Source organism: Macrobrachium rosenbergii, chromosome 16 (assembly GCF_040412425.1).
Source record: "Macrobrachium rosenbergii isolate ZJJX-2024 chromosome 16, ASM4041242v1, whole genome shotgun sequence".
In the NCBI taxonomy this organism is placed as follows: Eukaryota; Metazoa; Arthropoda; class Malacostraca; order Decapoda; family Palaemonidae; genus Macrobrachium; species Macrobrachium rosenbergii.
The window spans coordinates 48,264,361-48,278,547 of NC_089756.1; the positions used below are offsets into that span (position 1 = coordinate 48,264,361).

General features: G+C 36.5%; 1 protein-coding gene and 1 long non-coding RNA gene across 11 annotated transcripts in view; one reads left to right on the forward strand and one right to left on the reverse strand.

The window, feature by feature from the left end:
* LOC136847414 (thioredoxin domain-containing protein 11) overlaps window positions 1-13,837 on the forward strand; it is a 225,315-nt gene extending 211,478 nt beyond the window's left edge. For all 9 annotated transcript variants that reach the window (XM_067119083.1, XM_067119079.1, XM_067119076.1 and 6 more), the window contains 2 exons: window positions 10,994-11,187; window positions 12,674-13,837. In XM_067119083.1, coding sequence (XP_066975184.1) covers window positions 10,994-11,187; window positions 12,674-13,184 — 705 coding nt within the window. In that variant the 3' untranslated portion in view covers window positions 13,185-13,837. The remainder of the gene's footprint in view (window positions 1-10,993; window positions 11,188-12,673) is intronic.
* LOC136847418 (uncharacterized) overlaps window positions 9,712-14,187 on the reverse strand; it is a 60,151-nt gene continuing 55,675 nt past the window's right edge. The window contains exon 2 of one of the 2 annotated variants that reach the window (XR_010855740.1): window positions 9,712-12,787. This is a non-coding gene — a long non-coding RNA (uncharacterized lncRNA). The remainder of the gene's footprint in view (window positions 12,788-14,187) is intronic. The other variant, XR_010855739.1, reaches the window with a different exon arrangement.

A 14,187-nucleotide genomic window follows, 5' to 3' on the forward strand; every position in this document is an offset into this window, starting at 1 on the left:
AGGCCTTAAATAAAGTGTTATACATTAAAATGTGCGCAATATCATGTAGAATACAACAAAAAATAACTCATGGTTGTAGCTTTTATCAGTTTTGAAATATTTTCATATAAATCATGAAATCACAGTAGAAAAAATTCGACCTTAAGTCAACTTTAACTTGATCAAAATGGTCGAAAAATGCAATTTTAAGCTAAAACACTTACAGTCTAGTAATAGTCAATCAATTACCTTCATTTTGCAACAAACGGGAAGTCTCTAGCACAATATTTTGATTTATGGTGAATTTTAGAAAAATTTTTACGTCCGCATGTTACGAATTCATGCATCATTTTGTGATTTTTTCTCTGTGTTGCTTTGATCGTTTTACAAGTTGTTATATACTAAAATCATTGCAATTTAGTGTACAATACAATGGAAAAAAAATAACTCATTAGTTTTAACCATTTTGCTCACAGCGCGATTTGTATACAATTATATATGAAATTTATTTTTTGCACTGTCATATATTCCAATATTTATATATGATAATGATATTTTTTTTCATTCCTGATGGTTGCATACTAAACTTCAGGCAATGACAAAAAAAGGAGCCAAAAATGAACTATTAATCTTAAAAACTAAGCGTGCTATGAAAAACGAAGCTTGCTGTGATTTTTTGAAAAAAAATTTTTTTCCGCTTCGGCGCTAACTCCCGAACGCCGCCAGCATACGACAGACACTTTTGTAAATAGAGGCTCGGCGTTTAAGGGCTAGTTGACTCTTAGGAATGTAGAGGATGATCCTGATAACCATTTACAGTGGACAGAGATGTATGGAATGGAGCCAAGATAATGACACCAGAGAAGTATATAATGCCATTAGAAGTACCTTCAGTGAATTATAATGATGTGAGGTACCTTTAGATATCTAAAAGGACGGTGTTATCAGAGAGGTTTGTTTGTATGAACTGCGAAATGCTTCCCTGCAACTTTGCAGTTTGGTTTTACTTCAGTTGGATTCATGAGAATAGTTTCCATGTAGCATCTCATAGACTGCAATTCACCCAGGTGACTTCAGCCTGACTTCTAACAAATGCTTGAATCCCCCTCCTTCAGGTGGACATTCATTTAGATTTATTCTAGACTTGAAGTACTGTGTTTTCCATACAAGTAGCCATTACCATTTTGAAAAATTACTATATTCATTTTTGGTGTTATGCAGGGAGTCTTATGAGCAAATGGCTTATCTGAAAAAAAAAAGGAATGAATGAATAAAAAAAGTACTTCTCTACATTTGGCAGATATTAAATGATTATCTCACCAAAGAAAAGGGGTGTTACTGGTTACAGTGTAATCGACCCCGCCTATTCGCAGTTCTGGATTCATGGCTTCACCTATTCAAGGATTTTTCTGTGAAACATATATCCACATTATTCGCAGAAATTTTGCCTATTCGCAGAGTTGTTCATAGAGAAATATTCACTAATTACTGTATTTCACATTTTCGTGACTAAATACATTTTTCATGTTAAAACTATTAAAATAGGCAGGTATAAGCATTTTTAGAGGGGTTTTTGGTGTTTCAACTATCAAAATAAAGAGTTATAAGCGATTTTAGATGAGTGTCAAGTATTTGCGGGTTTTAGCTATTCACAGGGGGTTGTTGTCCCTATCCCCTCACGAACCCGAGAGGTCGACTGTATCTTGTTCAGCATTATATGCTTTGTAAAGTTCTTTGACATTTCCCTTTGCTTGCTTTTCAAGTAGATGCCAATTCCTTTAACTTTTTCCAACCCCGAGTTAAAAAAAAAAAAAATTTAGACTTTGATCATTATATGGTCAAGTTCTTCTATATTAATGTGATAGTCTTATTACTCTACTTGTAAATTCTGGAAGGTCTCTTTCCACTGCTCCTTTATCCAGGAACTGCTAAGGGTTGCCAATTTTAAATTGGAAAAGGGATTTCTGATACTAGGCATGTATATGAAACGCTAATAATGAAGAGATGATGGAGGATTGTTTTGATAGAGAGGCAGACCATGAAGGAGGTAAAATTTGTTACTTTGGTGACATGCAGTTTTGAGACAAGAATTGAAAGGGCAGCAAGAAGAAAAATTGCTGGACTTCTGGTAAATAAAACTACTGTATCCCATTGGTGAACAGCAGGACTATTGTGTATATCACATGCCTATACCCAGGGGAAACATGGCCACTTGAAAAAGGTATAGGGGCAGTTCAGAAGAGGTGACCCCAAAATGCTGAGATTCAAGGCTAGAGTGTACCAAGAAGCCCAAATCACAATTTATAAAGTAAGCAAATTTTATTGTTTAGGAATATTAATTAAAAATTCATATTTTAAAAATTAGCCCCAACAGTACGTGGTTATATCTGTTTCCAGTGACTCATATGCATGATTGATCATCTTGAAGCTAAATGAAATGAATTTCTTGGATATATCTTTCTTGTGGTTGTCTGGCACTGACAGCGAGAGTGAGTCTCTCCTGGCCACCCAAAGTGCATGTATGATGCTGTGTAATTTACCTACTCTCTTAGCTGGTGCTATTTCTAATAAAAAGACGAATGTAATGTCAATGCCTGACTTTCCTCAGGGACTTGAATGGTGCCCAAGAAAGGCCTCTAAGGACCAGTGTACTGTCACACTCTGCAGGTCAGCTGTTGAAAACTCCTATGAAACCTCGAAATCTCTGCCAAAAAAGAGACATCCATGTGCTTTAAGCAAAAAATTTGTGATTAGGTCAAGCAGTAACCTTTAAATGTGAAGAGCAATAGGGGTGTCATGGCATAAGTTAGATTAAGAACTCTGCTGCTTTCTGCTGAATAGTGGCTCCATCTTGGAGATATACCACTTGCACAACATTAACCACAGATGTATCTCTTTGCCAGGTAAACAGCTGCTGTGAACTTTCTAAGCTGGAAATTACCTCAGTAACCATCTAAAAAAAAAAGCCTCTCTCACAGGAAATGCTGATACTCTTCAGTCATAAAGCATGAGTGCTGCATCAGGTGTGGTTGTCATAGCAGAGTGGGCCGTAGGTGTAAATGGTAAATCTCTTGGCATATCTACCAGCAGTGAGAGTGAGGCCACGTTCCATTCAGTTTGCACCAAGGTCACCATGAGCCTTGGCAAAATGGAGGGAAGGCCCTCACATTGAGGTTTTCTTACTGGTGCAGGAATACATCTTCCACCACCACCCAGGGATCCAGTACCAGTGAACAAGAAACAGTAAGTTTTCTGTGGCAAAAAGACCTATCACCAGTCCCCAAGATGTTAAACAATCTCTTCGCCATGTCTGGGTGTAAGAACCACTCCTTCCTTGCCACTTGTCCTTGGTGACTGAGCTAGTCAGCTTTCACATTTAACAGCCCAGGGTATACCTTGCAAACAGTAAGACAGTGTAGTCGGTTGCCCACTCTTGCACCTGTCTTGCCACCACTTGCAAAGGTAGAGATCATTCCTCCCTGCTTGGCGATATATGACACCACATTCATATTGTTGCTCATCACCACTACCAAATGTCCCAACAATGGCTCTTAAAAGGCTTGCACCATGTGCCAAACTGCAGAACCTGCCAAGGGCCAAAGAGTTCTCTGGTGCACAAATCAGGGTGTCTGCTTCATCCAGCACCCTGTCAGCTAGAGGAAACCAGGGCAAACAAAAGAATGTGGCAGATTCCAGTCAAACTCCTAGTGCCCTCTCTACAGATGATGCCAAATTTCAGCTGGTCATTCTGGATGCTGATCCAAAACCACGGATGAGCTCAATGATTTCACGGAAACATCACTCTATCTCAGCTTTCGTGAGTTACACTGGCAATGGACCCTTCAGTATGTTAGAGTCTGTGATGGACAGGCTGAAGTCTCCACTGAAATCAAGGATACATGGTATCTGGACTTGCTTCTGCCTGCATCCAGGCCTAGACCCTAAAGCACTCATGATCCCAAAGTGAAAGAGGTGACAGCACATGGTTGCCCTCTTTGACCTTGCACTGTGCCAAAGGAGCATAACCAGCCAGGCTGGCCCAGCTGAGCATGGTTAGCAACAGCACACATTGTCTTTAGTGTGCTGACTAATACTAGGCCATACACAGGTCTGTTTATCACTGAGCTGTGAGCAGGCCAGTGTAGCACCAGGGGCACTACTACTGGGTTGCTCATATTCCGAACCAGCTAAGTAGAGTTGTCAGTGCTTTTAAGATGAGTACAACTGTCCCCTTTGAGAGCCTGGAGACTAGTCATAACAACCCTAGAGTTGACAGTCCTTGGTCCTGGGAAGTGCACTCCAACCTTTGCACTTCTGAAGAAGAAGAATGGGCATGATGCAAGTCACGGTTGGCTCTCCTCATTTGGGAAGAGGAAACAGACGACCAAGAACAACCAGATTTGTATGCTGGAGAGATTGCATAGTTAAACCCACACTTTGGTGACCTGTCTTAAGAAGAATCAGCACAGCACCCCTCTTGCTTAAGATTACCAGTCCCCACAAATTGTTACTGGTTTCTTTTTCTTGCATAGCAAAGGAAAGACAACTGTAAGAAGACTGCTTAGCCTTTTTGCAGTGGGTTGCCTTCTGTGGCCCCTTCCTTCTCTTCCTACTGTCCAAGGATTAGGAAGATGCGGAAGAAGAGGAGGATGATACTCATGTATGCCTTTCATGCCTTTCCTGCATGTGAGCCACCTCCATCTCAAATGCATTGATGTCCACAGACAAGCAGATTCCCAAAAGGCCAGGAATAGGAGTTGAAGCCTAGGAAGTTGAAACACCATTATCTTCTGCAGCTGCTTCCTGAGGCAAAGCCAGCAACATAGCAATGAGCTCTTGATACATTTCTTGGATTGGATTAATATCATAAGACAGATACCCTTTCACCTTCCTCCTAATATTGTTTCTGCTGGAAAGGAGACAGAGGCACACACACACAGCACAAATCAGAGACCCTGAACATTCTTGGCTTCTGTGAGCCACACACAAGAAGGATCAGTGGCAGACAGAAATTCAACGTGTACAGGCTCTTGTCACACCCAGGATATTCACATTGATCACCTTACAAGAAGAATTCTCATGCACCATCATTTAGAACTCAAATGCTGTGGGCAGAAAAGCTCCAATCACAAGCTATTCAAGCATAAAATCACTAGAAAACACAGCTTTAACTACAGCAATGAAGAGAATGCATCCAAGGCATATTCATGTAGGGCCAGTCAAAGAGAAACTTGCGCTGTGCATATTGTGTACACAGGTGGTTACCTACAGACCCACACAATGGAGGCCACCAAATTCGAACCTTGTTTCCAAATCTCCAAACTTCAACTGGTCCTGGCTTTGCTGAGAGATATTCCATGTAAAAGATGAGGGTTTGTATCCTTGTGGGAACAGTGAAATTTTTGTGGCATGTGACAAATTGATTTGGTATCCTCAGTACAGTGAGATTGTTTTGGCATGTGATGAGAAGAGCAGTTGGGTAGCTGTAGTAAAAATGGAATGGCAGGATGCTGATCAGTTGGAAAACCCAGAAAATATACCTTTCTAAGATGTGGACTTTGACCATATTGGCAGTGAAGTAAAATGTAAAAAAAGGTAGAAGGGAAAGGACTTCATCATATATCTAGCCCGTAAAGAAATAATCTGACATACTTGTACGAATAATAATTATACTGAATCAGTTCATAGCCATGGCAATAGATAAAATTGTATAATTACAAAGTTTATCTTAGTTTAATCTAGCACTAGTGTTACTTGTCCCTTCAGTATCTATCTAAAAAACTTAATCTGTCCTATCCTTGTGTTGGAGAGTCACTATTCTGTAAAACAGGTTATTTTATACTGTACATTGAAATTACGAATAGTATAACATTTCATTTGGTTTGATTTTCATATAGCTTTGACCTCTCATCCCACATCTCATATTCTAGAGGTATGACAACCTTGTCAGCTTGTAACGTGGTTAAAAATGTAGTTTTTGTTAATTACACAATCAACTATTAGTTTTAGCAGTAATCTTTTTTGACTAGGAGACATAAAACTGGTTTCTATAAAAAAACCAGTAAAAAACTGAGTTTTCTGTACAGCTGCTACAGTGTATAATCAAGGCCACCAAAAATACAGTAGATATATCTAATAGTGGTCTTGGTATAATGCTGTATGAGCCATGGTCCATGAAACTTTAACCATGGCCCGGTGGTGGTGTGTCCTATATCGTTGCCGGACGAACCATCATGGATAACTTTAACCTAAAATAAAATAAAAACTTCTGAGGCTAGAAGGCTGTAATTTGGTATGTTTGATGATTGGCGGGTGGATGATCAACATACTAATTTGCAGCCCTCTAGCCTCTGTAGCTTTTAAGATCTGAGGCAGACAGAAAAAAAATGCAGACAGAGAGACAGTCTTTTACAGAAAACTAAAATACAGTATTCAAATTTGCATGATATATTGTTTCAGTATAATCCAAAACCAGTTGATTTACTTTGTCATCAGTGAGGGAATGTGTATAACTGTAGTACAGGTTGACCATCACTAATCCGGCATCACTGGGACCTGGAGGGTGCCGGGTTAGCCATTTATTAGGCTAGAATACACGAAACCCAGTAGCTAAGAACCTCATCTTAGAATTAAAATATCCCATAAATCAGTATAAGTTGGTTAATAAAGAAAAGACAATTATCAAATACAGGTAGCGCTCGAGTTACGATAATTCGACTTACGAAATTTGAGTTTACGATGGAGTTAGCAATTAACCCTTTAATCAGAAATGAAAAAAAAATATCAAAAAGTATGTTACAGTTTTAACGAAGCCCTATTTAAAAAACGTCTCCGTATGCGGCGTTTTGTGAGTTAGCGCCGTTAAGCGGAAAAAAAGTTTTTCAAAAATCACATGCACGCTTAGTTTTTAAGATTAAGAGTTCATTTTTCGCTCATTTTTTTGTCATTGCCTGAAGTTTAGTATGCAACCATCAGAAATTAAAAAAATATCATTATCATATATAAATAATGGAATATATGACAGCGAAAAAAATAAAACTCGTATATAATTGTATACAAATCGCGCTGTAAGCAAAACGGTTAAAGCTAATGAGTTAATTTTTTTTTAGTTGTATTGTACACTAAATTGCGATGATTTTGGTATATAACAAATTTTAAAACGATCAAAGCAACACAGAGAAAATATTATCACAAAATGATGCATGAATTAAATAACAGCGGACGTAAAAAAATGTTTTTCAAAAATTCACCATAAATCGAAATATTGTGCTAGAGACTTCCCGTTTGTTGAAAAATGAAACTAATTGATTGAATATTACTAGACTGTAAGTGTTTTAGCTTACAATTGCAGTTTTCGACCATTTTAAATTCGAGTTAAAGTTGACCGAAAAGTCGAATTTTTTCTATTTATCGTGATTTATATGGAAATATTTCAAAACTGATAAAAGCTAAAATCATGAGTTATTTTTGTTGTATTGTACATGAAATTGCGCACATTTTCATATATAAAACTTTATGTAACGACTAATATAAAACGGTGCAAATATTACGACAACGAGACGAAAGAATTTCTGAGATGTTAGGCGAGTTACCAGCGCAGAGCGTAAGGAAAATGTTTTTAAAAATTCACAAAATTCACCATAAATCGAAATACTGTGCTAGAGACTTCCAATTTATTGCAAAATGAAGTTAAACGATTGAATATTACTAGAATGTAAGAATTTTAGCTTACAATTGCGTTTTTTGACCATTTCGGTCGCGTTAAAGTTGACTGAAGGTTGAAATTTTGGCAGTTATCGTGATTTATGTGAAAATATTTCAAAATTGATAAAAGCTACAACCATGAGCTATTTTCTGTTGTATTCTACATGAAATTGCGCACATTTTCATATATAAAAGTTTATGTAACGACTAATGGAAAAGCGATGTAAACATTACGACAACATGACAAAAGAATTTCTGAGATGTTGGCGAGTTACGCATGCAGGCGTAAGGAAAAATTTTTTTCAGAAATTCACCATAAATCGAAATATTGTGCTAGAGACTTCCACTTTGTTGCTGAATTAAGGTACATGATTGAATATTACTAGAATGTAAGAGTTTTAGCTTATAATTGCGTTTTTACCATTTGGTCGAGTTAAAGTTGACGAAGCTTGAAATTTTGGCAGTTATCGTGATTTATATGAAAATATTTCAAAACTGATAAAGCTACAACCATGAGTTATTTTCTGTTGTATTCTACATGAAATTGCGCACATTTCCATATATAAAACTTTATGTAACGACTAATATAAAACAGTGCAAACATTACGACAACGTGTGAAAGAATTTCTGGCGCAGGCGTAAGGAAAAAGTTTTTTCAGAAATTCACCATAAATCAAAATATTGTGCTAGAGACTTCCAATTGGTTGAAAAATGAAGGTAAATGATTGAATATTACTAAATCATAAGAGTTTTAGCTTAAAATTGCGTTTTTACCATTTCGGTCGAGTCAAAGTTGGCGAAGGTTGAAATTTTGGCAGTTATCGTGGTTTTATGAAAATATTTCCAAACTGATAAAAGCTACAACCATGGGTTGTATTTTGCTGTATTGTACATGAAATTGCGCACATTTTCATATATAAAACTTTATGTAACGGCTAATATAGAACAGTGCAAAAATTACGACAAAATGACGAAAGAATTTATGAAATTTTCGGCTGAGTTACCGCCGTGCGTAAGAAAAAGTTTTTCTTCAAAAATTCACCATAAATCGAAATATTGTGCTAGAGACTTCCAAGATTTGTTGCAAAATGAAGGTACATGATTGAATATTACTAGAATGTAAGAGTTTTAGCTTACAATTGCGTTTTCAACCATTTCGGTCGAAGTCAAAGTTGACCGAAGGTTGAAATTTTTGTAGTCGACGTGCGGGCGTCCACTCGGCACCCAACAGACAATTTTAGTCGACGTATGATACGTCCAATAGGCGTTTAAGGGTTAATACCGATACGAAAATATTTAGGAAATAGTTTTAGATTTCACGCAGGCGCAGGCAGCGAGAGAGACCAACTTACAATAGACCAACTTCTTTTCCTCCATCTCTTTATTCCATCTGCTAGTTAAAAAAGTAAAAGAAAATTATAAAAGTATTGTCAGTAACGTTATACTCTTGCGTAAATGTGTACAGCCATGAACAACCAAACGGGAAACTGTTGTTTTGCTAATAATCGTATCGGATAACAACAATTTTGCTTGTATTTCAACCATCGTACGGTAATACACAATTACTGTAGTTATGTTACAAATAACGTTAAGTACTGTACAATAGGACTGATATATTTTTTACACTATACCCTTATTCGCTTTGGAGAAAAGATCGGCAGGGAAATATACTGCTACAGTAACTTTAAGCTGCAAGTTGTAGCTGAAGCTGAGAAAACAATGTTCAAGCTGCTAATGACTGTAAATTATCGTGCATCGGCAACATGGATGAAACTCGACCGTAAATAAAACTGGAGGGAATGTATTTCAATCAAAACTACCGGGCATGAAAGAATACAAATTACTACTGTTTTCACGCCGATAAAAGATAAATATGTAAAGCTCGTATTATGATGAAATCAAGAGAAAATAGCAAACGGAATCTTGATTTTTTTTACACAAAACAAACATGCCCCCAAAATGGCCAGCCACAATTCCCGCGAACGTCATATATTAACGAAAAAAAATAGCTAAATTAATTTCACAACGAGACGTATTTAAGTTATATTTCGACTTGAAAACACTTCGTATAACGAAAAATATCCTTGTCCCAAGTAAATAAAGTATCCATATTCATTTACGCTAACTAGAATCAAGAAAAGCGCTTTGAACTTAGTTAAATGCGGCGAAATAAACACCGCGATATCGATTCCCAAAACAAAACATTGATCGCAATTTATAATACAAAAGCAATATGAGAATATACGTAATTGGAAACAATGTAGTAAAGCATAACTTTTTAAAAGATCCATGAAAAAGATGCACATTGGTTATGTTGATGCTTGTATAATACTGTTAATATGTGAATAGAGTTCAGTATAATGTAGGCTAGTCTACCAGTTTGTTGATGCAGCACACTGCGCCACCAAATCGAAGCGGCCGGCGAGCGAGTTAGTGCAGCGACCCGGGAAATTTGAAAATTAGTGCGGAAACAGAAATTACTTTAGCCGAAATTTGTGCCGGATTACTGATTGTTCCGGACTACTGATTGCCGGATTAGTGATGGTCAACCTGTAGCTGGTGAAAATAAGTCAGATAGAGAAGTCCACAATTTGATGATACATTTAAAGGAAAGCAGTCATAAAATTGAAACTATAGGATGTCATGGCCAAATTTGAGATTGCCTCAGAGGGGGTTCTCTCCTTTGCCTGATTTTCTTTTCACCATCAGCCTGACTCGCCAGTTATGTTAACAATGAAACCTGTTGAAGTTAACAGAAGACTTTCATTTCTTCAGACATAGCCAAAAAGCATTGAAAGGTACGTCAAACCATTGCATGAGTGGCAATAATAGTGGCTACTAGTGAACGGGACAAGGAAAGTTTTCAGGAAGTGGCAAAGAATCTTGTTTTTATTATCAAGTGTCCTGTTAAAGCATTTATGAATTTTTTCCTTGCTGTTGTAAATTACACTCTGTGAAGTGATATCTTCCAAGATTACACTCTGTGAAGTGATGATCTTCCATGTATTGATTTAAAATTGACTGAAAATACCAACATTTTAACTTGGCAGGTGTTTCACTGCAGTCTGTGCATCTTCTATAGTGTAATTTTACTGCACCTGAATGCTCTCTGTGCTTGATTAGTCTAAAATTAAAACAATACTACCTTTCTTTGGTGCATTTTACTCTCATTTTAGTTTTTTAATCAATTTCATTGAAATGACTATGGATAAGCATTAAGGTATATGTTCCATACAAGAAAATTACATTTCTGCATTTTAGCTTAACTCATATACCCTTAGTTGTAAATTTTCTTTTCACTCCCTTGAAGATGGTGGTTGTACTGCATTATAGCAAAACCTGCGCAGCTTGTACAAGTGTAGGGCATGTGTTCCTGTCAGTGGCTAATGCAGCACAACACTTGCCAAATGTTACCTTTGCGCGCATTGACACCCTCACCAACATCCTGCCATGGCATCTGTACTTTGAAAATCTCCCAACTATTATAGTCCATCCCCACTTTAGGTAAGTTTGGAAATAAATATTTTCATCCCTTTTCACAGGCTGCACTTGAGTTCAATTTTTATTCTATGTGAAGTTCATGTGTCCCTTTGTATATTTGGTTTTATTATATCCCTAAATTTGCTTTCATGGCATCTGCAGTTTGAAAATCTCCCAACTATTATAGTCCATCCCCATTTTTGGTAAGTTTGGAAATAAATATTTTCATCCTTTTTCACAGGCTGCATTTGAGTTCAATTAGAATTCTATGTGAAGTTCATGTGTCCCTTTGTATACTGTATTTGGTTTTATTATATCCCTTTATATATTTGCTTTTAAGTTTTCAGTTCCCACCAACATGTTTGGTACTTGTATTCTTGGAAGATAAGGATTTGGGTATTTTAGTAGCATTTAAGCCATTAGCAGAAATATCAGTTTCACAATTCCATTATGACAGTTTTGATATTCGTTTCCCTTGAATTGAAACTTGCCAGCCATGTGAGGCTGGTTTTCCTCGGTGGTCCATTTAAACTGCTTTACCTCATACTTGTAGTATAGCATAGCTTAACCTACCAATGAGTCAGATTAGCTCGAAAAGGGGTTGCATATGGTCATAACCTAAACCTGCATAAATCCCATACCGACGCATAAACTCCATACCGAATATTTACCTACCACAATTCCATACTGAATATTTAAAAGTTTCTGGCACCTGATGGTACACCTGGAAGCTCTTGAAAACAAAGTCTGATTCAGGTTCAGCTGGTTAGCCTAATTTTTCAAGAGTATTTGTAGAATGTTTCATGTCCTGTAGTACAATGTAAGTCAGATCTCTTCTTAAGCCTTCAAGCCAATACAATACTACATTCTTATTGTGGTAAAGAATAATTTACATCTGCAGTCTCATGGGCTAAGCCAACTGTAAAGGCAACAATTCCAACAGCCAAATGAAGACCTTTCCCATAAATAAAAGAAAAACAATTATCATGAATAAACTTGCTCACTACACAAATTTGTACAGAAACTATAGATACTACAGTACCATGACACCATCGCTGCTACGCACAAAACATTTTTTCCGGAAGAAATTGGTTTATTACTGAATTACGAGTAAGTTGTACAGAAAATCTAGTATAAATTGTGATCAAATTGGTGATTTGCTTTGCCATTAGAAATCTCAAATATAAGCAGTGACCAGTTTTTGTATATAAAGTAAACGTATTTTTTGAAATTGGAAGAGTTTGACAAACCTTGACTATCATGTTATCAGTTTATATCAAGTAAATTTTAGTTAATTTTTAAAGAGCTCTTCCATACCTGTATGTAGAATAATTGATGCTTAGTATAGCCTGAGTCAGGATAATAGTAATTTTTACAAGGGTCAAAATGATTAAAATTATTTTAACTTAATTAGTCGTTTTAAGAATTCTGAAAATACCGCATGAATTACAAAAATGTTCTTTTGTATGTTTGCAGTGGTGTTGAACACAATACTCTTGTTGATTTGCAGGAAAAGTGAGAGTAGAATATTCGACTCTAACAATGCACTGACTCCAGCCAATCTTCTGTCCTTCATAGTTGCCAATTTGGATGCAGGTCATCGTCTCATGCTAGCCCTCTCTACCTGCCAAGAGGAGTGTAAGGAAAAGGTGTTACAAGCAGCAAGACTCACCACCACTCAGCTTCACCACTCCTTAACTACCTCATCAGCAAAACTTCAGCATATAATGGATCAGATATCTAAAGTGATCATCAGTGAAAAGCAAGATAAATCCTCAGCTCACAAGACAGCACACTATCACTTGTTAGCTTTCACAAAGGCACATCTTGTTAGACAAATAAAAAAGCTGAGGATAAAGCTTGTTCACTTAAGCCAGTTAAATAAACTTTTGAGTGTTGCACTTGAGAAACAGTTACCCATTTTCACAGAGCTGTTAAAATCTATGTATTACATTACACATAAAAGAAATAGTATCCCAAAAGATATCCCAGACCAGAATGCCCTTCACGATGAACTCTAGTGATTGTTATGCTAACTGGTTCATGCTGGAGTATTGCTGTGATATTTAAAGTTTATATACTCTATACTGTAGTTTATATATTTATATGAAGTCAGTTTATATGTAAATATTTGTTGATTTACTGAGTTTTGTATTTTGTTTAATTAATTTTAATGGATCTGCACAGTGCTTTGCAGTAGTTACTCTAAGAGAAGAAAATTCCTCTTGATACAGGTTTCAGTGGAGAAGCTAATGGAAAAAGTAAGTGATTCTGTAAAATAATTAAAGAATGATGCTGATATGGTACTTATAATTACTGTAGGCACAGTAGTGCTGCAGATTTATAGATTAACATTAGAGTACTATAAATATTAGTCTTGAAAATGAGCACTTCCAGAAAAGGTAATAGGCTTCATTTAGGAGCTGTATACTATATTTAACAAATCTCATGATAATGTCAGACATTATCTTTGTGTATGTTAAGGTTTTGAATTGGTGATATGACAAATGGAAATTTCCTGCACTTATTATGTTTAAGAAAAAAAAGAAGTTTACATTCTTGCTTCTGTGTGATTTCTCATTTATTTCAGTGAAATACTGTAATTGTAATGTTTTTCTTCTTTGAAGAACTTTGTTGTAGCAGTGTTTTATAGTAAATAAAAAATTAATTGAAATTCTAGGTTCTGATCATAAGTCTTTGTCTTTATTCACTGGCTTAATATATCATGCTGCTTACACTCTTTACCTCTATCTTTTGCATAGCAAAGCATTTTTATGAAGTGCTTACTTCATTACTTGCTCAACTTGGGTGACTGTACTATTTCAAGTTTTTTTATTACACTGACCAATGAAACTACAAACTTACAAAAAGGAACTGAATAGTGTCATGCTTTGGCAGCCAATCCTGAAGCTAACCCCAAAGTCATGGTTATGTCACTAGTTTTCCATTTCCATGCCCGGTCAATCACCTATCACTAGTTTTCTGTCCACATGCCCAGTCTAAAGAGGCCAATTTCCGAGAAGA